Genomic DNA, 26,822 nt, shown 5'->3' on the forward strand with positions numbered 1-26,822 from the left:
TTTAGTTCAACTAAGTGTGTGTTTTTCATTGCCTCCTTTTGAACATACAATCTGAATAGCCTGGGAGGTAGAGAATCAGATGCCTCAACAACCATACATTCTTGAAAGAAAGTGGACTTCGGCTCTCTAGAGACCCTATTGTAATCATAAATAATATGGCAAGGACTCAGATTACCTTTTCCAGAAGCTACTGGAAAGGTAGTGATATCAGTCTCAGAATCACCAAATAAGAACAGGAAGTCACTGAGAACTCCACCTTATTCATGAATGCTTCAACCCAAATGAAAATGCATCAAATTGTTTGGGTTGAAATCCCAGCTTTGTTGCTCATTAGCTATACGACCTTGGGCTTACTAGACGTGTGAACATTTTATACTTCAATTTTGTTATCTGTAAAGTGGAGATAATAATACTACCTACCTCGTAGTATGGTTGTGAGGATTCACAACCATATGCAAAGCACCTCATACAGTATCTGAAACAAAGTATGTGTACCACAGATGCAAGCTATTAATTATCATCAGCCATCATCATCATCCAGTCTGCTAGTAGTTTTATGCATTTATGCCAAATTTTAAAATAAAATGTACAGCCCTCTATTCTAGCTTTTGACTAGTATGTATCTTAGCTCAGAGTGGTAGAAAGCAGAACCCAAGGAAAGGGTCAAATGTTAATGTTTTGTTGGGAGATAAAATTCTAGGGTAGCAAGAGTAAAAGAAGATGGAAATGAGACAGAGAAAGATGAGACTTGAATACAAGGTAATGCATTACTGAGTTAGCCACTGCTTCACAAGCTTCAGTGAGACAAGACAGCCAACTGGCCACGTGGAACAACTCCAGATAGACTAGCTAGAAAGCAATGCCTTGGGGTAATCCATCACAGGAAAAAATGGAGAGGAAATGTATCTTCTATTCCCTTCTGCCTTCTGTCATGCCTTGGTTGAAGTTCATCCTTCTGGAGAGTCCACTACCCAGTCCTTCTGGATTTTATCACCTGGTGAAAGCTTCTCCAACACCCTGTGGTTTGGCCCAGTATGGCACTTAATCCACTATATTACTGTCTTCTACACTTGTGATTATCCAACGTGGTTGAATATTCATAAAGTTATACAAAATTTCTGCCTTATTTTGGAGGATGTGCCTTCATATATCTTTTATTCATTGGTCTACTTCTTTTTAAAACTAGATAGAATCTATCCATGCTATTTTCATAGAAACAGAGACTTTCAGAAATGGAGAAAACCTTGACAATCCATAAATAGTTGAATCTTATATTCATATGACTATGAGTGGTACACAGGTGAGTGAAAATAGTGTGCAATTTTATAATAGTTTTACCATATCATAACCTAAATCAAGTCACTCCCAGGATGCAATACAGAAGGCTAAGTTGGATGGTCTCAAGTAAAATTTGGCTGCTGTTAGGGAATTCTATTGGTACCCCCAAGGCTTGCTGGAACCTGGAGAAATTAGTACAGCAGTGACCTAAGCATGGAGAAGTGATCCCTGCTTGTTGCTGGAAACCCAGGAAAAGTGCTCTGAAATGCTTTCAGTAATGTGCTTTAAAAACTGGCAAGCATGCATGCAAAACATCTTCTAAAGCTATTAATCAGAAAGGGATTTGACAAGCAGACGGCACGTGTGCCTTTCTAGAAAAGTGTCTAAAATGGGCATTTTAGCAACTCGAGAGGGGGAATATCATCCTTTTGCCCTTTCTCCATTTATTCCTTGATCAAAGCAGCAGTGATCCATTAATCACCCACGTAGTCAAGTGAAGGAGGAAGAAGACAAGGAAACAAATAAATGGGATAAAGAAAACAGAGGGCGAAGGTCTTTATGGTCAAACAATTGACAATTTTATAAAGGAAAACAGCTTACCTACAGCAGTTTCCTTTTTTATCCCCATGGACAGGTACATTTTATGAGTAAAATAAACCACTGGTTCAATCATTCATTCAAAGTCCCGTATTTGACTGAAGTAGTCTGGCAGGTCAATCTGACCATTTAGAAGTTTTAACCATTCTAATTGTCATTTAAAATCTGTGATTTGATTTTCACAGTACCTAGCATTCTAGTGCCTGGACATTGTGATAACCATCTTAACTATCTTAAGCTGACATCATGTAAGGAAGCGATCATTAAGAGAACATAAACAGCTTCCCAAAGCCTAACTATAATCCACAGCCAGGTTAAGTATGTTGTAACTTTGCAAATTATGATAATAAAAAAATTATCATGGTTAACTTGTATATGAAATTTACTATGAGACACACCTTTTGTAAGCTAAAAGTTGTAATAATTTATTTATACCTCCAGTAATCCTGTGAGATAGTTATTGTTATAGATTGAATGTTTGTGTCCCCCCAAAATGTATATGTTGGAATACTAACCCCAATCTGGTAGTATTAAGAGATAGGCCTTTGGTAAGTCAAAGGTTTGATAGGTCAGAGGGTGGTGCCCTTATAAATGAGATTGGTGCTTTTATTCAAGAGACTCCAGAGAGCCCCTATTCTTTCTGCCACTTGAAAACAGCAAAAAGATGGCTATCTATTAACCTGGAAGCAAGTCTTCACCAGACACCTTGATCTTAGTCTTCCTAGCCTCCAAAACTGTGAGAAATGAATGTTTGTTATTGAAGCTACCCAGTCTATGGCATTTTTCTTATAGCAGTTCAAACAGGCTAAGACAGGTGTTATTACTGTCCTCATTCTATAGACAGGAATGTTAAGTTACAGGATGGCAAGTTGTGATGTGAATTTACACAATTTGGCCCAGAATCTGTTATTTTAACCGGTATACTATGTTGACATTTCTGTCCATTAAAATGGCTAGTATCAAAAGATAGATAATACTTAATGACGGTAAGGATGTGGAGAAACTGGAATCCTCACACATTGCTTGTTGGAATATAAAACGGTGCAACTGCTTTGGAAAACAGTTTGGCAGTTTCTTATAATGTTACAAAAATGTACCATACAATCTGGAAATTCCACTCCACATCATCTATCTCAGACAAATAAATATATATATCCAGAAAAAGAGACTTGCATACAGATGGTCATAGCAGCATTGTTTCTAATACCCCAAAACTGGACACAATCTAAATCCCTAGCAGGTTGATGAATGGTAAACAAAATGTGGTGGTACATCCATACAATGAGATATTATTCAGCAATAAAATAGACTGACACCATAATAGCACAGAATATTTTAACATGTATAAAAACATGCTAAATGAAGATAAAAAGACACAAAATACTAATATTTGTTATTATAAAATTCCATTTATATGAAATGATTGGATGTGACAAAATTATGAGGACAACGAATCAGTAGTTTCTTGAAGCTTGAGGAGGTGGTCAACAGTGGCTGCTAAAGGATGCAAGAAAACTTTTGGGTAATTGGAATATCGTAAAACCAGGTTGTGGTGATGCTGCACAACTCTATAAATTTACAAAAATATCATTGCCTTGCACACTTATAGTGGGCGAGTTTTATGCTATGTAAATTATACCATAATAATGTTTTTAAAAACCCACATACTTAAAGATAGCTTAAATAATATGTGTAATGAAGTTATTAAATACTGAATTTTGAAATCTGAATTGGGAGCGATTCATAGTGGAGAAAAATCTGTAGGCAAGTAAGGGGGTTTTCACTCATGCTTACAAGTTCTATTTCTTCAAAGTCTTACGGGAAAATGACATAATACCTTTATTTAAGATATGTATACTATTATTAGTATCAGCAATGTAACAAAATTAATGTTTGTGAACCTTGCCAAATTTAAAAATAAGCACTTTTAAATAAGTCTGTCTAATTAAGGCATCCTGGGTAGGAAGCATTTCTATATTTCTCAAGTGTATTCCATGTATTAAAGTATTAAAATTAGAGTATTTCCTTACAAATAAGCACTAATCATACTTTGTATAAATGTTTATGAATGTTGCAAGTTATTTAAATTTTAAAACTGTATATTATTTAAGAAAAGTTAAATATATCAAGGAGAGATTGGCTTTGAAGCTGTCAATAACTAATATCTGCTGAGAAACTCAGTCATAAGGTTCATATTATCAAACAGTGTATTATGTAGTGGTCATAATTTCTATTCATTCAGCAAATAGTTACTGAGTGTCTGATGGGTACCAGGCACATTAGTAAGAAACAGATATATAAGAAAAATGTCAGATAGTGGTAAGTACTTTACATTAACTTAGAATTTAAATTAGACTGTGTGATAGTGACTGGGAGGATACCTTGTCTGGTTGGGGAGTCGTCTCTAGAGCAGTGATGTTTAAGCTGAGAACTGAATGAGAAGATTCATCCAGCTATGGGAAAGTATGGAGAAAGGCATTGCAGAAAGACAGAGCAAAGCTCCTAAGGCAGAAATAAGCTTGACATACTGAAGGAAGGCCAACGAGGCAGGACCAGATCATGCAGTACTTTGTAGAAAGTGTTCCCATTTTTGCAAAGTGAGGCAAGACATTGTTGGTCTTATGCAGTGGCAAATTATGATCTAATTAATATTTTTAAATAATCATCCTAGCTGTCGTGTAGATAATTAATTTAGGAGGGTCAAGATTGAATAAAGAAAGTATTGCAGTGAGGCAAGTGAGAGACCATGATTGATTCCAGTTGCAAGAAGCTGTGGTTATGGCAACAAATAGATTCACGATATATACTTGAAGTAGTGCTACAAGATTTGCTGAGAGATTGAATGGTTGTGGACATGAAAAGAAAGGGACAGAGATGATTTCTAGACTTTGGACTGGTGGAGTAGTAGGCTGCAGTGAGTGGAAAAACTAGGAATGGTATTCTGGCTATAGTTAAGATGCCTAGGAAACACCTCCGTGAAAATGTCAGATAGGCACTAGTATCTCTTTGTTTCTATCTTACTTTCTAGACATGTCTCAAGCCTGAAAATGCATGTACAAGCCAATGCAGATAAATGAATGTATGTCTTATCTCCTAGCTAGGATGTATGTGCATTTTCACTTCTTAAGAATGCCTCATAGTAATTGAAATAATATTAGGCACAAAGCAGATATGTGCATACTTGCTTGTGGACAGATGCTAAGGGGAGAGAGGAATGCCTTACTGTAAGTCTCAACCAATGAATGTTTAAAAATGGACAATAAGCAACTGTGTTTTGAATAGTTCAGAGGCCAGTTTCGGTAAGCTCTTGTCATTCTCAGAAATATGTTCCTGAAGCTAAATTTTAGAAGATTATGAATCTTTGAGGAAAGAGTAAAAGAAATGAAATTCATATCAAATGTACATTTTAAAATAAAATAAGTAAATTGTCTATAAAACATTTCCCTCCAAGGGGGAGGGAAAAAAACGCTCTACATTTATTAGCTTTAAACACATGCTCATCCAATTCTATAACTTGCCTTCTTTGAATATTCAGGAAACATTCCTTCTTCATTTTGTTTAACTGGTCAGATTTCCTACACATTTAATATTTTTGTGACTCATCAGTCTTTTGAAAACTTTTAAACCAGATTCTCCTGGCCTGAAATATAAATGCTCCAAGTTAAACATCTCTCTTCCCCTATTCTATGGTCATGCCCCACATAATCAGAAGAAAGAACAATGTTTGCTCTTAGCTTCGTTTGGCAGATGTGAACCAGGAGGACCTTAACAGTTTGTGGAATTAAAGATGTAGGCATGCAAATATAAACTGCCATTATCTCCAAATCAATAATTCTGTGTTTGTAAGACGAAAGAAGATAATATGTCTAAAGATCAAAATATCAAACCTTTGTTTCAGATAGCTGGCTTAATCCCACAGTGATAGACCTGTCAGATATTATAATATTTAGCATATTTCCTCATGTGGAAAATGATGGGATTTCAGTTGTCATGCTTTAAGGGCATAAGCGATAATCTCATTATCATCTTCCTAAATCAATCAGTACATCGTGGATATTAACTCTGGATGGCACCAGATGTAGTAATGAATATGAGGTGAGAGGAAAGTTTCACGACTCATCATTGAGCCTAAAAACAATGACACAAGCAAAAAATCAGTTTAATCACTGGTGAATTTGTATGGCCAAATACATCACACATTACACGTGCCTGGTCTTACACAGCTACAGTAAGAATACTGTTGCACATTTATAAGGCCTGATGTCTCTAAAACACACAAAATGAATGTGAGTAATCTGGAGGGAGTTTTAAAAAAGCCAATTCTATTGCATGTCTGAGCATTATTTAATTAGGTAATGTTGATTATAAGCAGATTCAAAATATAAGCAATGGTTTAAAGTGTGACATTTTATAGACAAAAATGAAATATAAAACACATAAAATCTAACTTACCTGTATTTATTTACCTTATTTACCTTTTCTTTGACCTAATTCATATTCAATAATTGATTTAAAACCTGTAGTATATTGATTTATGGGTAGGCGGTGGTAATATGATTCTGGTTTATACTCTCAAAGCATAACAATTGAAAGTCAGGTCATTTCCTTGTCTCAAAATTCGATCTTATATGTTTATCTGTGTGTGATTAAGTTAATTGTTTACAACAAAGATATGATCATTTTGGTCCTGGAGCTCAATGGAGCAACTCATCTTAGAAATTAGTCAATATGGAACACACACACACACACCTCAGAAGACACCAGTTGCACATTCAGATACAAAATTCAGAACTTGAATAATTATTCTTACCTCTGAATCAAACTCATGGTGTCACACCTATACCAACAAGGGAGGCCTTCCTAGCAAACAGTACTTAATAATTCTTATCTCATTTGGTCCTCACAACAGCTCTACATGGAAAGTTCATTCTGACAGAAAACAAACAGCATAACCTCAGGCTGCTTCAGTTAACAATTTTGTTTGATAATTGAATGTGAAAAGAAACCAGAAGATTAGTCCATAAATTAACATGTGCTGAATGAAAGAATAAATTAATTAGTAGGTAGTTTTTGAGTAATAGACAAAGTTTTTGAAGAAATGATGAGTTTGAATATAGCTCCCTTGGCGAGGTGCAGTGTGTCACACCTATAGTCCCAATCCTTGGGAGGCTGAGGCAGGAGGATCACTTAAGCCCAGGAGTTCAAGATCAGCCTGGGCAACATAGCAAGACCCTGTCTCTACAAAAAAATTAAGAAATTAGCCAAGCATGGTGGCATGCGCCTGTAGTCCCAGCTACCCAGGAGGCTGAAGGAGGAGGATTGCATGTGCCCAGGAGTTTGAGACTGCAGGGAGCTATGATCATGCCACTGCATTCAGCCTAGGCAACAGAGTGAGACCCTGTCAAAAAAAAAAAGAAAGAGAGAGAGAAAGAAGAAAGAAAAAGAAAGAAAAGAAAGAAAAAAGAAAGAAGAAAGAGAAAGAAAAGAAAGAAAGAGAAAGAAGAAAGAGGAAGAAAAGAAAGAAAAGAAAAGAAAGAGAGGAAAAAAACAAAAACAATTGCTCTCTTCTGGTAAAAATTCAGAATAATCTATTAAACACTCCTGGCTACATTCCCAGCAAACAGAGAGAAGGCCTTTACTGGGCATGTGCAGTGGTTTTGCAGGACCTGTATTAGAGGAAGCAAATCATTTACAATGGCAATAATATTTGTACAAATTTGCTCAATAATACATTTTATCATTTACTTTGAACTATTTCAAAGTAATTTGATGAAGCGTTGAACTTTATGAACTTGAAATAATTAAAGATAGAGAGGGAATTCTTTAAAATGAAAATATTAGTCCTGACCCACGAATGCTGGACTGACCTCTATTGGTGTGTGTTGCAGAAACCCAAAAAAATTAGATAAGAGAGTCTAGACACAAAACAAGATAGAAGACCTTTTCCTTAGCGTCTCTGGGCTCTGTTTTATCTGTCCTTTATTAGAGTTAGAATCCAGATTGCTTTAATATATATGTGTGAGAATTAGAACATTGTATATATTGGATTTGATAGTATGAATTCAGTCATTGTTAAATGAGATCTTTATAGGGTTCTTAATTACACATTCCTTCAGTTAGTGTTAAAGGGGACTATCATAAGAGAAAACATAATCAAATGACAATTGCTGATAAGACTCAGGCATCCAGACTGGGAACACCAGAGATGCAAAAATCTATACACAGGCTTTGTCCAGTTTGTCTGTGACAAATAGTATTTTGAATATGAAGAAGAATGCTGAAGAAGTAGAGTTACTCCCTGCATCCTTGAAATACATTGGCATATCCAAAGAAGAGTTAAGTAATAATGCAAAGATATTAATGTATAAATGATGCAATGAGTGATATAGAATGCAGCAGAAGTTGAGAGAAAAGTATTCTCTTGTGGATTGGTGTGAGTTCTTAATTATGATATATTCGTATAATTGGAGAGAAAAATGTATTCTTGACAGGGAATGAAAGGGAATTGTGTTTGTCACTGACTGATACTATTACAATATTTTTATTTTGCTTCATTTATTCATCCATTGAATAAGTCATATGCCAGGCAAAGATCTTTATGTGGTAAGTACTGGGTGTACAATGGTAACCAAAAGAAATATAGTCTCTGCCCTTTTTGCTGTGTCTCTGAAATCTGGTGAATGAGATCCAAATGATGATACCTATTGTGCAGTTATTTAGGCACTGAAGTAGATAATTATGTATGTTTTATTTGATATAATACTTACAAGAAATCTATACTACATATACATAGGTATGTATGTGTATATATGTGTCTATGTATAAATATATGTACATATATTGTATATCATATATACAATATTGTGTGTATATAGATGCTTGTGTATATGTATGTGTATGCATGAACATAAAAACACATACACACATACATATATAAACATACATTAACATAAACATATAAACATGTATATGCACATATGCATTATAAGCATATAGATTATATATATATTATATATATATATATATAAAGTCTCCCTGTTTTCACATGAAAGCCAGTTGCCTTCGTAGTAGTGGTCAGAACAGAAAGCAGGACTGCACTGTGGTTACAAGAAAGGATCCTGTGGGCAAACTGAGCCAGAATTTTAATCTTTGTTCTGCCATTTAGTAGCTGTGTGATCTTAATCAAGGCCTGTAATTTCTGACCCCATATTTACCCATCTGCTAACTGAAGAAAATAATAATACTTACCCAAGGTGCTATTGTGAGTTTCAATGTGGTGCTACATGTAGACATATTTTGAACAGGGTTTAGAACATAATAAGTAACCTAAGTAAATTTCAAAATGCTGTAATCATAAGGGAATTTGGGTAAAGCATAAAGAAATAAGTTACAAAAGGACAGAATATTAAGTTTGTTAAAATACACCAAACTTTTCCACCCTTAAAGGATATGGATTTTGAGTAGCTCCTTGCCTCCCCTGTCCCCTTTGAGTTTTTTTTTTAGGCTGAAAGACCCTTGGAGGAGTGTCTGGAGAAGACATGGAAGCTCCGTACCCCTCCCTCATACCTTGCCCTATGCATCTTTTCTGTTTGGCTGTTTCTGGGTTGTATCTTTTATCATAAGAGAGTTAAACTGAAGTCCAGTGGGACAGCAGAGCAAGCCCATGATCACAGGCAATGTCCACCATTCATTCCCTGACACCCCATTCCCATTAAGCGTTGGAGATGCCCTGTGAGGACCCAATTCTAGTGAACCACATTGTGTGAGAGTTCAGCAAGATTCAAGACAAGTACAACTTTCCAGGAGATGCAAGGGTTAGAGGAAAGAAATGTAAAGAACACTGTGGCAAAGCAGCCAGACTCCAGCAGTAGGGTTTCTACAACAGGCTGGTGCAATGAAAAAGAGGCTGTGCCAGATAAAAGGAACCTTGAAGGACAGAGCAACTGGATGCAACATGCAGTCCTGGATTGAACCTAGGCTTGGATAAACTAGCTATAAAAATATTATGGAAATTGTACTATGGATATCAGATTACACTAAGGAATTATTTATTTTATTAACTGTGAAAATATTATTTGGCTATATAGAAAAATGATTTTATATTTTTAAATATATGAAGTTCTTACTAAAGTTGAAAAAAACTGTGATAATTTTTCAATAGGTGAGTGGATTCTGTTGCTACAGAACAACCTGGAGCAACCTTAAATGCACATTGCTAAGTGAAATAAGTCAATCTGAAAAAGCTACATATATGTGATTTCAATTATACGACATATTGGAAAAGGCAAAACTATGGAGACAGTAAAAAAGATCAGTGGTTGCCAGGGGATGGGGGAGGTGAGGGTGAGGGGTATGAATATGTACAGCGTAGTAGATTTTTAGGGCAGTGAAGCTATTCTGTATAAAACTCTAATGATGGATACCTGTCATTATACATTTGTCAAAAACCATAGAAAGGTACAATGCAAAGAGTGAATCTTAATATAAACTATGAATTTTAATAATAACATATCAATATTGGTGCTTTAACTGTAACAGATGTACCGTCTAATGCAAGATATTAATAATGGGGAAGGTGCCGAGTTTGGGGGTGGTGTGGGCATATGAAACTCTATGTACTATCTGCCCAATTATTCTGTAAATCTAAAAGTGTACTAAAAAGCAAAATCTATTAATTATTTTTTTTAAAGTTGGAGGCCAAAAGGGACCCTTTAAATCTAGGATTATCTGGGTCAATAACAGGATCAAGTCGGGTCCTCTTATTGGATCAAGTCAGGTCTCCAGGATTCCAAATCCCCACCTGAGTAATAAAAGCCTGGTGAATTAGATCCAATGTTAATGCTCGGAGGCCTGCATAAGTATCTGAAAGACCAGAATGTTAAACTAAACCAAAAGTGACGGAGCATTTTGGAATGCATTCCACAGGGACAAGTGAAAGTCTCCCTCCAATATAAAGACAGGAATGAAAAAAACCCTCTAAGTAAGGGAATCACAGATCCTAGTGGTACAGGACAATCCCAGTTTATACTGCTGGTCCTAGTATTTTCATTAATAGTTTCCTGTTTACTCTCAAGTGTCACAGTTTGGATGGTAAATTGTATGGTCATCTCTAAGCATCCTCCTAAAACCCTCAACCTAGAACTTTTACTGGTGTTTGTAATCTTTCTTCAGGTTGTCATAGTCACAAATCATAAAATATGTGCCCTTTTAGTGAGAAGGCATAAATAAAACTACTTCTTTGGACATTGCATTTGTTTGTCTGTAACCATGTTCCAGTAGATCCATCTTTTGTAGCTGAAGACCAGGCATTTTACTTTTAGGTTCTTGGCCTTCATTAAAACAAAAAGCCAAAAAAAAACTAGCATACAATTTATTTTCCTGGTCTTTCTGCAAAACCACAAACTTTGTGAGCTTTTATTTTTCCATATACACAGTAAAGGGATTAAAAATGAGTTTAGTATTTTTAAAAGTTCCTTTTAACAAATGCAAACCTTATTGCTTTGCTTCTCTAGCCCTCCCATAAATATGCACCGTGTTTACCATATATTAACTTCAACATTGGTAAGGTTGTTTTGTTTTTCCTATAACGCTTAAAGCTTACATAGTTTATTCACTCTTAATCCACTGAACTTTAACTTTTGTGTCCCAGAATATATTGGCAACTCAGTCAAAATTGTTGACTCACTGATAACAGCCAAGTTGTACTCTCTCACAAATTTGTGTTTTTATCAATTATAGATTAACTATCACACCAACTACTGAACTGTGAATGCTTTAAGAGGTAGTCAGAACTATTTGAGATGTTATTTTCATGTTAACAAATGTTTCTCATTGTAGGTGAATTGTTCTTTTTTTTTTTTTTTTTGGAATGTGAATGTCTGCTTAGTTATTGAGTGACCACATAACTTTCATCCATCTTCAGAGTTCAGAAAAAAATTCCATGCGTTAATTTTCCCTATAGACTTTTTCTCTCTAGGCATTATGACTTCTCCTCTGTGATCAAACTCTATCTGGTATTTTAGTGAATGATATGATAAATCAAGTTTTCCCAGCTGTGTTGACTCTGTTGAAAAAGAAAGACTGCCTAAAATTAAGGATTTGAGTCATCTGACAGCTATTGTTTGGATGTTTAGTTTCCTTTTCTTACCCCACTTTTATCATGAGAGGTGCTGAGCATGCACAATGCTACATGCAAACCCTTACACCACCACCTGTGTTACTGCAGAGTAATTGAAAATTGCTGTGGTAACTGATGCAGCACCAAAGCCTGATGGTGAGAAACGATGTTAGTAGAAAAATCCTACTGCCTCTGAAGAGCAGTGGCCAAGCTTCCTCAAACTGCAGCCACAGTTCCTAACCAAAGAATGGGCTGCATAGGATCCTGGTGTGTAGAAGACTCCAGTTGTTACCTCGGTCTTTTGAGTCTTGTATTTATGCCCGTTGGGAAGCAGAGCCATCAACAGCAATATCTTTGAAGAGACAGAACAGTAATCACCATTCTTTGGCCCTACATGTTGTACCTGTCTCACCCATTTTATCTCTAGTGTCGCATAAAAGGCAGACAGAGGTGCTGTGTCTCTGTATGGTTCTTATTATTATTTCTTGGTTGCAGTCATTATTGAGATCTGAGTCCAGTTAGAGCTCACTTTGTAAAGGACAGATACAAGGAAGGGGGCAGGGCAGTCTCACCTGCAGGGCACAGCCCTTTGACTAATCAGCCCAGGCCATCTTCAGTGAAGCTGTGTCATCAACAAAGTGCAACAGAGAAGATCAGTCTCACAAATGCTCTTCTGAATAGTAGTCGAGTGGGTGGCCCATCATATGCTGCCTTTGAGAAAATACTTGGAGAATTGGTGATTATATTCTGGCTGGCAAAATGTGGTTTGGATCTCAGTATAATATACCTTGAAAACATATTATTCTCTTCAGTCTGTCTTTAGCTGATCTTGGGTTAAGAAATTAATTAAAGAATGACCACAGAGTGACACTGAAAAATAGACTTTCAGGCTACATAAAGTTCCTTCCTAATTGGAGGAAAAGGGGGAAATTTATATACTTAAAATTTATCAGAGAATTTATCATTTAAGAGAATAAGTAATGTACTGAGAAGAAATATATGATTTACAAAATAAATGACTCCTATACCATTTGGACTGATCAATGAGTGGCAATTAAAAACAACTTTGAAAATATTTAATAAGCAGAACTACTTATCCATTTCAGCAATTTTTCTGAACTGAACTTTTGAAAAACAACATCTCCGGGGCTATTCGTTTGTTGTTCTTTTCCCAATCCTATTTGCTGTGGTCAGAACATAGACAACTGAACTCAAAGCCAGATTTCTTAGTAGAATGACATTTGGACAGCTATTTTACTTAGTGATCCTGTGCAGTTTCGTAGCAAAGCTGAAATAAGCCCTCTCCTTTTGGGGGAAACAAGATGGTATTCTGCTGAATGCTGGAATTTTATCACTTTGGGAAAAAAAAAAAAGCTGCTTGAGAGACCTAAGAATATAAAAGCATTTGAGATCTCAGAAGGAGTTTAAATCAATGCACTGCCACAGTTACAGAGCAGATGAAAGAGCCTGCTGTCTCAATTGCCAGGAAACTACTTAGAAACTCTCACTTTGATTTCTTCATGTAGTCCGTTACATTACTGCTAAATGCAATATATAGGGACATCATGACTTTGATGTTGTACAGCTCCAACAAATAGAAACTAATATGATAGAACAACTAAGATTTGTGGTTTTATGTGAATATACAAATACATCCCCATCTAGTTCCCTATTTACTATGTATCTCCAGGGGCTGTCGTTTAACCTATATTTTTATAAAATTATAATTTTGGTGTTTTATTCATGAATTCCAGTAAGCAATGCCATGTTTATGTAGTACCAAAAGCTCATAGGCGGATATTGTTATTCTGAATTCTTACCTTATCTATATGTATTGTACATCAATTTTTAAAGTACAATGTAGTTTTATACATCTGTTTGTCAGTACTGGTCAGAACTCAATTCTGTGAGTAATTATTGATTCCATGCCTTCAGAAAATCTGATTTTTTTAATCAGTAGGTGTGGACAGATAGAATTAGAAACTGCATAACATCCAAAAACAGGAGAAATTTAGTTTCCAGTTAAAGTAAGAAATTTTAAGTGGGTCATCCAAATATTAAAACCTTAAATGTTAAAAATCTGTGGATTTCTGTCATAATAATTAACTAATAAATGTGAAATCAGTTCGCTTCTTTTTATGAAAATTATAAATATATGCTTGTTTATATATGTAAGACTTTCATCTCATTTAAGGCTTTGAAATTTATGGAAATAATAATAAAAAGAAAAGATAAAAAGCTCTGCAGAGGTCAGAAATTCTGAGTCTTACTGTTGGCCCTCCCAGTTACTAATTTTGATTTTGGGCACTGCATTCAATGTTTGGTTTCAATTTCCTCACTTACTGAACAATTCATAGCACCTTCTCTGTCTTTCTCTTAGAACTGCTGTACGATGATATTGACAGACAGTGTTGTAGCAGAAAGAGCTTCAAACCAGGCGGGTCTGTTGTAGCAGAAAGAGCTTCAAACCAGGCGGGTCTGCCAGCACTGCCTCCAACTAGCTGTGTACCATGCACAAATCATTTAGCCAGTCTGGACTCCTGATCTCTGAAATGAGGAAGCTGGTCTGAAAAAAAGTCTAAATTCCCTTTAATCTTGTTTGTCACCATGCTTTGAAAACTATAAATTATTGTATAGATATTTCTTTTTGACAGCATGCTTTGAAAACTATAAAGTGCTATATAAAATATTGCAGATGTTTTGCATAGTTTAAACAAAATATGTGCTTATCAAAATAGGTTAGTAAGAAGAGATAATATAACCTTCTTTTTCCTGAGAAAGCTTTAAGAATTGGATGAACAACCCTTCTTATTCAATGTTTCATATATGAACCACATTCATGGGAGGCTTCTTGAACCTCTTCCAGATACATAACTCAGTTATTAATGCAATTTGTGATGTGATAACCATTGCAGAAGAATTTCCGTTTTTGCTTAAATGTAGTAATTCTCCAATAGAACTTTTACTAATGAATTTACAGTAAATTTGAGACAAATTTAGACTTAAATTGTAAGCATATATTTTACTTGCATATAACCTGGAGGCACATACTTCTAAGTCCTGAAGTGTAGTTTATCCACCTGTATGATAAGAAATGAAAAGGGATAATTATGGTCATGGGTTTATCTGAGTTGTGTTTAATAGATCAAGATCTCTATTTTTAAACTTTGTTATATTTTAAAATAGCATTTGAAAAATGTGCTATTTGATTACACAAAAGCATGTGCCAGTCTCAGGGTGTTCCTGCTTTTGTAGAACTCTTCTCTGCCAAATTATTTACCTGGGATAAATATTTTTAATCTAATTTAGATTTTATTTGATAGCTTCCTTGTAAATTTATTTTACTTTTCAGATGAAGTGAGCTTTTTTTTAATAGGCAAAACTTCCCATTTTGGCCTCTGCCAGGCACTTGAAATTCTAGATTACATGAAATTCTACAATACCTATGAGGTTTAGTACCATTCTGTCTAAGCTTTATAATTTCCACAGTACTTCCACCTTCATGATATAATTTAATCTTCACAACAATAAGATGTTATCATCCTCCTTTTTCAGATTTAAAGGAGGGAGAAGGGAATCAACAAGCTAAATGACTAGCCCTAGTTACACAGCTGCCAGATGACAGAGTTGGGTCTCAGACCTGAGTCTTCTGACAACAAAACCAAAGCTTTTTTTTTTTTTTGGAGATCATTATTTAATGCAAATAAAAATAAGGTCCATGCCTTTCCTCTGCAGTATTTGACCAAAAATTTATTACATTAAAAAAATTATATCCTGCCTAATTCATGCGCTAATGATTTATTCATAGTATGAAATTTAATTTTGGTGCCAATGTAGCTGAGTATAAGCTACTATTTTAAGCACTTAAGTATGTTGCCTTTTAGTTTCCTATGTGCTAAGTATTTAATCTCCATTTTTAAGTGAAAAAAAATGCTAATGATTACACAGCTAAGATGTAATTGGAACTCGATTCTGCTTGACTTCTGTGTGCATGCTCTCAGCCTCTTAACTTAATATGTCATAGAAACCACAAGATTTGACTTTAAGAAACAGGACTTCAAGTCCAAGCTCTTTCCATTTTACAAGTAAGAATATTACTCCCTCTCCTGACTAAGTCAGGTTTGAGTACTGAAAGAAATAATGTATGTAAAGAAGATTTTGAAGACGTAAATCTCCATAAATAGGTAATTTACTGATAATCTAGTTAATCTCATTTTATGAGAAATAATGAGAAAAGAATAGCTCCCCACAACCCTCTGTTACCATCCAGGTATTTGTACAGTTGTTCTGCACAGGTCGGCCTCTATTAAATGCGTCTGCACCTAAAGTAAAAATTCCGGGCACTGTGTCAGACCCCTGGAGGAGACTATTTGGCGCTTTATGGCACACGTCAAATCACGCTGCACAGGGGGCCACCACCTACTCTGCTCCTGTGTAGGGCTGGTCCTGCTGAGAATCTAGGGGCCTCTCTTTAAAATAGCTCACTATAGGGATATTCACACGTATAGAAATAATTAATGGTGGCAACGATCCTTATAATGGCACCTGATGCCCTGCTGTGAAGAAAGATAAACCAGCCTTCACCATAAAGAACTTACAAATTATACTAAGCAAACATGTTAACAGCTATTAAGAGTCCTAATCAGAGCTGTTAAACAAACAATTAAGAGATGTCATATAAAATGCACCCATTTAGGCATAGCAGCTACATGTTTGGAGTTTTAACAGGAACCATTTACCTTTGAGATAGCGATAAGGCCCTCAATGGAGTATATAAGTTAGGCAAGGACAAGGCATCTTTCTAAGCAGTTCCATTTCCTGAGATCAAATCCATGGGCAAAGCTGTTCTCAATGGTGCACTTGCATCCTAAGATTTATTTTTCGTCTTATTAGTATTTAATCAGCAAATTATTCTTGTTTCTTCAAACATGACTTCTTATTATAAGTAGTGCATTCTTTGAAAGGCTAGGAAAATGTTGATATAATCTAATAGTAAAAATTAAGAAGAAACCTATTTGTTTAGAATAAATTTTTTGGGTTGGTTCCAAGTCTTTGCTATCGTGAATAATGCCACAATAAACATACGTGTGCATGTGTCTTTATAGCAGCATGATTTATGGTCCTTTGGGTATATACCCAGTAATGGGATGGCTGGGTCAAATGGTATTTCTAGTTCTAGATCCCTGAGGAATCGCCACACTGACTTCCACAATGGTTGAACTAGTTTACAGTCCCACCAACAGTGTAAAAGTGTTCCTATTTCTCCACATCCTCTCCAGCACCTGTTGTTTCCTGACTTTTTAATGATTGCCATTCTAACTGGTGTGAGATGATATCTCATAGTGGTTTTGATTTGCATTTCTCTGATGGCCAGTGATGATGAGCACATGTATACATATGTAACTAACCTGCACAATGTGCACATGTACCCTAAAACTTAAAGTATAATTAAAAAAAAAAAAGAAATTTTTTTTTGCAGTCAGCATTTCAGTTGAGATGAGATTCACCGCTGCCAGTGCTTAAGACTTTGCTGTTCTAAGTGTGGTCCAGCAGCAGCAGCAGCATCCCATGAAAATTTGGCCAATGCAGGATCTCACTCCAGGATCCCACTCTAAAGCTACAAAACCAGAATCTGCATTTTAAAAAGATCCCCACCTGATTTGTATGTGCAATTAAATTTTAAAAGAAAATATCAATGTGCAAAGTTCCTACTATCAAAAATTCTATCAGGAAAATTAGTAGGTTTAATCTTATTGGAAGTAAAAATTAAACTACTCACTTTGGAAAGGTACGTAAGTGGTGTGACATTTGCCATATGATTAAGTATATCTGAAGTGGTCCCCTCCAGCACTCGTGTCTCATGGTGGATTCCAGGGCTTCCAGCATTGCACACTATCCCAGTCTTGCTCAGTAAGTATCTTGTAGTCTCTCCTTCCTCTTAAGGTTTTGTGTTCAGTTCACATTCTCAGTATAGCTTCCAATTATGTGAAACACCAACCCTGTATGATAAAAAGCCTAGAAGTGGGTGGGAAAGAGGAAGTTTTCTTAGCCTTGGGACCTACCATGTTCTTCTACAGTTAAAAGATACCTAGTCTACATTCTGATCACTCCACTCCTTGGCTAAGTCTACTGTATACAAATTGTGCAATGTTTGAGGATTGAGATAACTCATAGCTTTTGTATCTTCTTCCTGGAAACATCAGGGATGATTTAGATTATACTTTACTGTTCATCCCTTGCAGTGTATTTCTAGATTCATTTTAGCAGCAGGATTTTATAATAATCATGAAAATCCCATAAAGTACATGACATTATGTGATTTTCAAAATCTGATTTCTTATGTTCACATGGTGAACTATTTTAAGACTATAGTAAAGTATACCCATAAGCATATACTACAAAAAAATAGAATCTCAGAGTGAGCAAAGAGGATTAAGTAAAGCATCAGTTGACTTTTATAGTCAAAAGGAAAAAAATACCCCTGTGGAGGAAATGATAATGATGTTCCTTATAATTGTTGTGAGAAAAAAACACCACGAACTCTAAGAAAGTTATAACAGGCCTAATTAATGTTCAAATTGTTCCCCTGAGAAGCAGATTTTTTTAATCTGATGTAAATGGGCTTCCTAGAAAATGTTCTTGTTCATATTTAGTAGTTATTCTATACTCTTTTCTACATTGTACTAACATGCAGCACTTCAGAATAGAAAATGAAGGGGTTTTTGTTTCTGCTTTTTGGTTTTGGCTTGTTATTATTCTTACTCATACTGTACGACTAAGAAGGTAAATTGAAAACATTGACAATTTTTGTCTAAAAGCGTGGATTTTTTCAAAACCAGAGCTATATTTCAGTTGAAGATAACTTGATTAAATTTTTACAAACGTATGTGTTTGGTCCATGCAATAGTTGTAGGAAAGTATTTGTAGTTATATTAAAAGTTTTTCCTCTGTTAATGTCTATATCTAGGTCATGTTCTATTGTATGGCCAGGAATTCTGGTGCCACCACTTTCTAACCATGGGGCCTGGAGCAAGTCATTTAACTTTCTTAAGGCTCACTTTCCTCACCTGTAAAATGGGGCTGAAAATTAAACCTATCTTTTAGGGTTATCTTGAGGACTAAAGAAGATAATATATTTAAAAGTGCTAACAAAGTGCCTGGCCCCTAAGAAGAGCCTGCATCATGTTAGATATTGCATTGTTTTATTCTCATTGCATAATCATTCAGCCAATTTTGACAGAAATCTCATACACAGAAATCAGTCTGTCCTATTCTGAAATGTAAAATAACTGTATCTCCTTAAAACATAATTATTTTCATTCTTTAAAAAAATAAAATGCAGGCCAAGCATGGTGGTCCATGCCTGTAATCCCAGCATTTGTGGGAGGCCAGGTGGGCGGATTGCTTGAGCTCAGGAGTTTGAGCAATATGGCAAAACCTCATCTCTATAAGAATAAATAAATAAATAAATAAATACCAAAAACAATTACCCAAGCATGGTGGTGTGTGCCTGTAGTCCTAGCTACTCGGGAAGCTGAGGTGAGAGGATTGCTTGAGCTCAGGAGGTTGAGGCTACACTGAGCTATGATTGTGCCACTGCACTCCAGCCTGGGTGACAGAGCAAGACTCTGTCTGAAAAATAAAAGTAAAAAGCAAAATGCAAAACCCTGTAACCTATAACCCCAGCTCGCCTCTTCCTCTTACAGGAGCCAAACTTCTTATAAATGTGACCTGGCTGCATATCTTTAGTTCATCATCCCTCATCCATTCCTCAACCTACCAAAAAAACCGGCATCTACTCCATTGCAGATCTCTCCTATAAAGGCAAATGTTATCCGGTATATTGCCGAGTGTTACATCCAGTCATCGCTTCCAGCTCTGATATTCCTGACCTTTCTGCAGCGCCTGACTTAACTCTCTTGGATCTCTTCTGCTTGGTGTCCCTCACGATCATCTTCCTTAGCCTTCCTTTTAAGTGCTAGCATTCCCAGAATTTCACACCTGGCATTTTTCTAGGTACACATCATGGAATCACTACCACTGCTTGCTGAGAACTCCTAGGCATATATATATATATATACATATATATATATACACATATATATATACATATATATATACACATATATATATACATATATATACACATATATATACATATATATACACATATATATACATATATATATACACATATATACATATATATACATATATATATACATATATATATACACACATATATATATATGAGAGAGTTCTGTCTCTCTCTCTCTCTCTCTCTCCTTATCCCATTCCCCATTCTGGAACCTCCTAGTATGTTTTCAATAAATTCTCTCAACCAACCTAGCAACAATGAGGTATCAGATAGCATGCTAGGCACGAAGCTTACGATAAAATGTATTTAATCAAAGACCCAAAAGGCTTTAAGAGTCTTTGAAATAGAATCTTATTATTCTGTTTTCAGGCATTTCCTTCATTTTCTTTTTCATTCATGCATGACATGATTTTTCTTTGTTGGCTGCCATTGCCAGACACCCTGATATACTAGGTATTCAACATCTGGGAAAACAGGATAGAAATGAGTTTTTCTTTGCTCAGTTTTGTTTTAATGGTTGTCTCATTGTTTGAATTTGAAATATAAATTGGGAAGTATGTTGAATTCATGTTGTAAATTTTGAATTTGATGTAATGTTGGGCCATGTTGGTGAAGAGGTTCTACAGGAAGTTGTAAATGACTCTCTGGAGTCTACATGTGATATCAAAATTGGAGGGATATCTTTGGAAATAAGCAACCTAGAAGCAGTATCTAAATCCACATTCTTCAAGCTTTAACTCAAATCCCAGCCACACTCACAGAATCCCCAGGGTTTTTTTAGTGGAAGAACTTTAATTTCTCTGATTCAAACTTCCTTAACTCCAGAATTTTTTATTTTAGTTCTCTTTTCTTTTTAATCTTTTGTAATAGTCCATTCTCATGCTGCTAATAAAGATATACCCGAGGCCGGGCACAGTGGGTCACGCCTGTAATCCCAGCACTTTGGGAGGCTGAGGCGGGTGGATCACAAAGTCAAGAGATTGAGACCATCCTAGCCAGCATGGTGAAACCCCGTTCCTACTAAAAATACAAAAATTAGCTGGACATGGTGGTGTGTCCCTGTAGTCCCAGCTACTCGAGAGGCAGAGGCAGGAGAATTGCTTGAACCCGGGAGGTGGAGGTCACAGTGAGCCGAGATCACGCTGCTGCACTCCAGCCTGGTGACAGGGTGAGACTCCAAAAATAAATAAATAAATAAATAAAAAGATATACCTGAGACTGGGTAATTTATAAAGGAAAGAGGTTTGATTGACTCACAGTTCAACATTTCTGGGGGAGGCCTCGGGAAACTTACAATCATGGCAGAAGGGGAAGCAGGCATATCCTTCATCATATGGTGGTAGGAAGGAGAAGTGCAAAGGAAAAGGGGAAAATCCCCTTATAAAACCATCAGATTGTGTGAGAGCTCACTCATCATCACAAGAACAGCATGGAGATAACCATCCCCATGATTCAGTTACCCCCACCAGGTCCCTCCTACTGCACGTGGGGATTATGGGAACTACAATTCAAGATGAGATTTGTGTGGGGACACAGCCAAACCATATCATCATTATTCATTCATCTTATATTTGTGGAGAGCAGACTAACGGACAAACACTGTCCTAGTCACTGCGGATAATATAGTGACCAAAATAAATGCAGTTCTTCCCTTCTGAAACTTTGGTCTAATTGGGAAGTGAGTTGTCAACTAAATAATAATGCAATAATTAGAAGTTAAAAATGTCTGATTAAAAGAAGGCCATAACCTATTCTGGGCTCCTGGAAGCCTCCTTGAAGAAGGGACATTTACCATGAGCCTGAGGAATGGTTGGTAGTTAGCCATGTGTGGAAAAGAAAGGCCTTCTAGCCAGTGAGAAGGTCTTGTGAAAAGATCCTAAGGCAAAGAAAGACTATGGCATTTTTTTTGAGGAAGAAAGGAAAGACCTGGGTAACTGGATCATAGTTGACAACAAGGAGAACAATAGCAGATGAGGAGGGAGACAGAGGCAGGGGTAAGTGATGGTTGAGTTAACGTAATAAACAGCACTCCAACCTCAGTTTGACCACTTTCAGACATGAGAACTGCCTGCAGGCAGCACATCCCAATAGAGTGACAATGAGAATTTAAATGTCCTTTATTATGTTGTGCCAAATTCAACTCCTTAAGCCTGACATATAATAAACTGTACCTATTTAAACTATACAACTTGATAAGTTTTGGAACATGTATATACCTGTGACACCATTACCATTGCAAGTTTATGAAAATGTTCATTGTCCCTGGAAATTTCCTTGTGTTCTTTGCAGTCCATTCCTCCCCACCACCCCCATCTCCAGACGGCTACTGATCCATCATGCCTCAAACAGTGCCTGGCACATAAAATAAATATTTGTTGACTCAAAGAAAAGTGAATTTGTTTGGAGAATTATCTCTTGGTTTGACACTTGGTTGACTGCTCTGTCTTTTCTAGGTATGCAGTGCCATTCAGAATCAGGATTTCACTGTGATCGAAGACTACTGCACTGGCCTCAAAGCCCTGCTTTATCTGAAAAGCATTGAAGAACTACAAGACTGGGATGGACAGAGTCCAGCTACTGTGAGTCACCAGAAAGGGAAACCAGTTCCACGTATAGCTGAACTCATGGACAAGGTATGTGCTTAAATCTCCTGTGTTATTCTTGAGAACTCAGCCTTGGTTTCTATTTCAGATCTTATTTACCATCTCACATTCTCACTAACAAAGGAAACACAGTGCCTCCTGGATGTGATTTCTTCAGTGGACTCTTTCTGAAGGAGACTTGATTACAGCCATATGATGGGTCTGTGAGTTACCTTTTTATAAACCAATACAACACAAGATTATATAAAAGGAAAAGACCGATGTTTGCAGTGTAAAGTGCCTCCAAATTCTTGCTTACTGTGGTGATGACTGGCATTCTTTCCAGTGGGAGTCTGGAGATTTCTTTATGCTTTCTGGAAATTATAACATTACCTTTCTATTTTCAAGACAATCAAATCACTGTAGTCTTGAATAATATAAGGAAGTTTTTAAAATTAAAATCTAATCAGTATCTTTTGTAACTGCTTCTGCTGTGTGGTTAAACCCGGTCTCAAACGGTTATGTCCCAGCTTTCTCACTAACTGCTATTTTCCAAGAAATATACACTACATTTACGTTTTCTATAATACAGTGATTTTAGCAACACTGCTAAAACAACATTCAGCATTTTGCCTTTGTATTTCCTTTGTATTATTCTAAATAGATAACCATTGTCAGAAGACATTTCTTGAGCCCTCAATGAGGGGAGGAAAAAATTATAATTCTTAGTCTTTTCAGCTTGTCACTACATCAATAATTAACTTTAAAAAAAAGAGAGGCAGTGTAAAAAGATTCTTTAAGGAAGCATTTAATAATTCAAATGAATCTTAACTTGAAGCAGGTCACATGAAAAAGAATGGAAAACAAAAGCCCTGGGTACTCTGCCTTGGATGACTGGGTTAGGGACTCAGAAAGAATAAGAGAAACATCATATAATTGACTTATATTTGGCTAGTTTTAGTAGAAAATATCACTGTCCCTCTCCTAATAGATAGCCAAAAAAAACCCTTCTTCAAGAGTAATGTGTATGGTTGCAAGTCCAGTAATGAAAAAAGAAAAGGAGGAAAGAAATAAAATCTTACAATGTGGGTTCCAGGAAAATGTCATGATGAATGACTCCATGAGTGGCAATCAAACAGAAAGACTGTGACATTAATATTTATAATATTGTAATTAGCAAGATAGTGCCTAAGCAGCATTATTAGTGTAACTAATCATATTATCATAAACTGACTCTGCAGTATTTAGACAGTGAGTGTTCTTGCCTTTATCAATGACTATCAATATCCTAAGGTTGTTTATAACTAAAAAAAATTCACAAATGACTTTACAATTATTCGATGTAACTATCTCAAGGAAATTGTCTCTGACATGATAGTTTATGACCATCTATAAAATCATTGTCTCAAATTTGGGTGGTTGCCATGTGAGCTGAAATGGAAGTAGCTGCATTGCACTGTCATGTTTTGTCTTTAAAGGATTTTCACACTCATTTCAAAACTTACATATTCAAATAAAAGGTGGGTAATGAAGAAGACAACTTGTGTCAATGACATAAATGGAAACTGATTTGGTAATAGTTTGAATCGAGATTCAGACTTTATTTTGTTAAGCTCAGCTTTCATCAAAATCTTAAGTGTAATTTTCAGCATTATCATTCGTTTAAAAAAAGGAAGATTTTTCTATGTGATTATATTAGTGATTCATTTCTCAACACTAACTTGAGGAATAAGCAGATGGTCTGGTAATAGATTTGTGCTTCTGGATTCTCCTGTGCAGGCTGACATGACTAAAACAATAGGTGATTATCCCTTTAGATTTATATCCCCAGTAGTGAATCAAAGTACTCTGGATCTAGGGTACAGGTGATTTCCTAATCATTCTTTCTTTTTTTTGTCCTATAACTTTTTTATTTTTCTTTTTATTATGTTTATATTTTTTTATTATACTTTAAGTTCTAGGGTACATGTGCATCATTCTCAGCAAACTAATCGTTCTTTCTTAATGTTGCTGCTGCTTTTGTGTGTGTGTGTGTTTGTATGTACGTGTGTGTGTGTGTGTATGTGTGTGTGTGTCTTTGCATATAACTCACATTGTCCTATCATTAGCCAAAGAATAGTATGCTGGTCCTCACAGTGTCCGCATACTATAGGGAGATGAGAGAAAATGTAGACCCTTTGTAGAAAGACACTCTAGAAGTATCTGGCTTCTTTACACAGGAAAATTTTGTTTGGAAAGTACAATGGCTACTCTGATATTCACTCATAGGTCAGGCTAGAATAAACCAGAACAGATATTTAGAAGAAACCCATTACAGTGCAGTGTTTGACAATGGAGAGAAAATGAGACTTGGGCTATGGAAACAAGGATTTGGCCAAGTATGTCATGTTATCTTTCAAGTAATTAGCATATTAATATACTTTCCTTATGGTTACCTTACTTATTAACTGATCAAACTGCCTAAGCAGCATTTCTTCAGGTGGCTGTTGAAGGGCAGGTAGTTGGGTGTTAGTACACTTACGGTGCAAGCCATTAAAATCTGTGCCTGCAAGAAGAGCAAATTCCTGAGAAGAACAGTCATCAGCTTTGGCACAACACAGAGCTGTTGATGTCAAACTCTTGGTGCTTAAAAACCATGCAGCATGCTTGTGAGAAATGTAGGTTCCCAGGCCCCACCAGCATTGATCCTGAGTCAGTGGGTAAGAGGTGTGTTGAGAATCTGCATTTTAACATCATAATTTTCATGGAGGGATCCAAAAATCTGCATTGCCAAAAGGGACGAAAAAGAGAATAGCAATAGAACAGTGAGAGATTGAGAAGTCAGCAATGAGCAGAACACAAGCTTCTCTTGATGGAGAAAGTAAACAATAAATAATTTTGAGCTGAAAAAGAAGTGAAATAAAAGATACAGGAGAGGAATGCCAGAGAAGCATCACACTAGGTTCCAAATGGCCAGAGGTTGGAAATACACAATGAAGAAACTGCATGTAGGACAGCAATTATTAGCAAATAGTAAGACTGCTGGATTTATGTGAAGCTTCCTTGTTAGCTAGACAACTTGGGCAAGTTACTTAATCTCTCTAAACCTTTTTATAAAACTGTACAATGAAAATAATTACAATACAGTTCCATAATCCCTCATTAACAATTCTGAAATCCAAAACATACTGAAACCAAATGGTTTTACATAATTCATTCAGCAGAAAACCTAGCCTGAACTGATGTGAGACTTGCTATAATCTTTATTCCTCTCAGAGAACATCAGATTAACGTGTTTGATTCCAGGTTGCTACCCCACACCTTGCTGGGGCTGGAGAGGGAATGTTTATTAAATTTAGGTGTATGTACCATTTTACATTTCTAAAATCCAGAAGATATTTCTAAATCCATACATCTGGCTCCAAAGGTTTTAACTATGGGCTTGTGAAGATTACCAAAATGAAAATATAATTGCAAATATAACTTCATCCAGAAATTCATCTATAGAGTTGGAGGCAATGTATATATTTTAGTGATTTTAGAAAAGAAAATATTACTATTTGGCACTTTTAATTATGGGAAATAAGAGTTATGTTGACATTCTTCGTTAAGAAACATGAAAGAAATTGGATAGTCCGATGTTTGAACAACAAATTTTGCAACTGGAAAAGCATGAAAGAAAATGTCTTCACTTTTTGGTGCTTGGGATGAGAACAGGACTCCTAAATACCAGTCATGGAAGAAAAACAGTAGAGGCCAAAAACTAATGATCACTTGGGATCTGCATGCATTTCCACATGCTATTCCCGACATCTGGAATGGCCTTCCAGTTCTCAAGCATCACTTTTTGAGCTATTCCCTGACCCTTGCTATAGAATTAATGTCTCCTTCCTTTTTGAACCTTAGCTGTAACCAGTATCACATCGCAGTTGTATTTTTGTAAGTCTGCTTCCTTTACTAGAAAATAACCTCACTTTTCTTATCCATCTTTGTATCTCAGTTCTCTAGACATGCACTGAACATGGTAGTGCCTTAATAAATGTTGACTGAAGAAGTGAACTAATGACTAAATGAATGTTGAAAGAAAAAAGCTTATTGGTAACATTAAGAATTAGTAATCGCTTGACTTACCAAGCCATTACTTTTTCCATTACATCAGAAAAGAAAAGAA

General features: G+C 36.0%; 1 protein-coding gene across 6 annotated transcripts in view; it reads left to right on the forward strand.

Moving 5' to 3' along the window:
• DPYD (dihydropyrimidine dehydrogenase) overlaps positions 1–26,822 on the forward strand; it is an 840,660-nt gene that overhangs the window by 702,562 nt on the left and 111,276 nt on the right. For 4 of the 6 annotated variants that reach the window (XM_008960543.5, XM_003808457.5, XM_063599879.1 and 1 more), the window contains one exon: positions 22,544–22,723. In XM_008960543.5, the coding sequence (XP_008958791.3) occupies positions 22,544–22,723 (180 nt within the window). Of the gene's footprint in view, positions 1–14,372; positions 19,469–22,543; positions 22,724–26,822 lie in introns of those variants that run through there. The other 2 variants (XM_055115757.3, XM_034931766.3) reach the window with 1 other exon arrangement.

This window comes from Pan paniscus, chromosome 1, assembly GCF_029289425.2.
Source record: "Pan paniscus chromosome 1, NHGRI_mPanPan1-v2.0_pri, whole genome shotgun sequence".
Classification (NCBI taxonomy): Eukaryota; Metazoa; Chordata; class Mammalia; order Primates; family Hominidae; genus Pan; species Pan paniscus.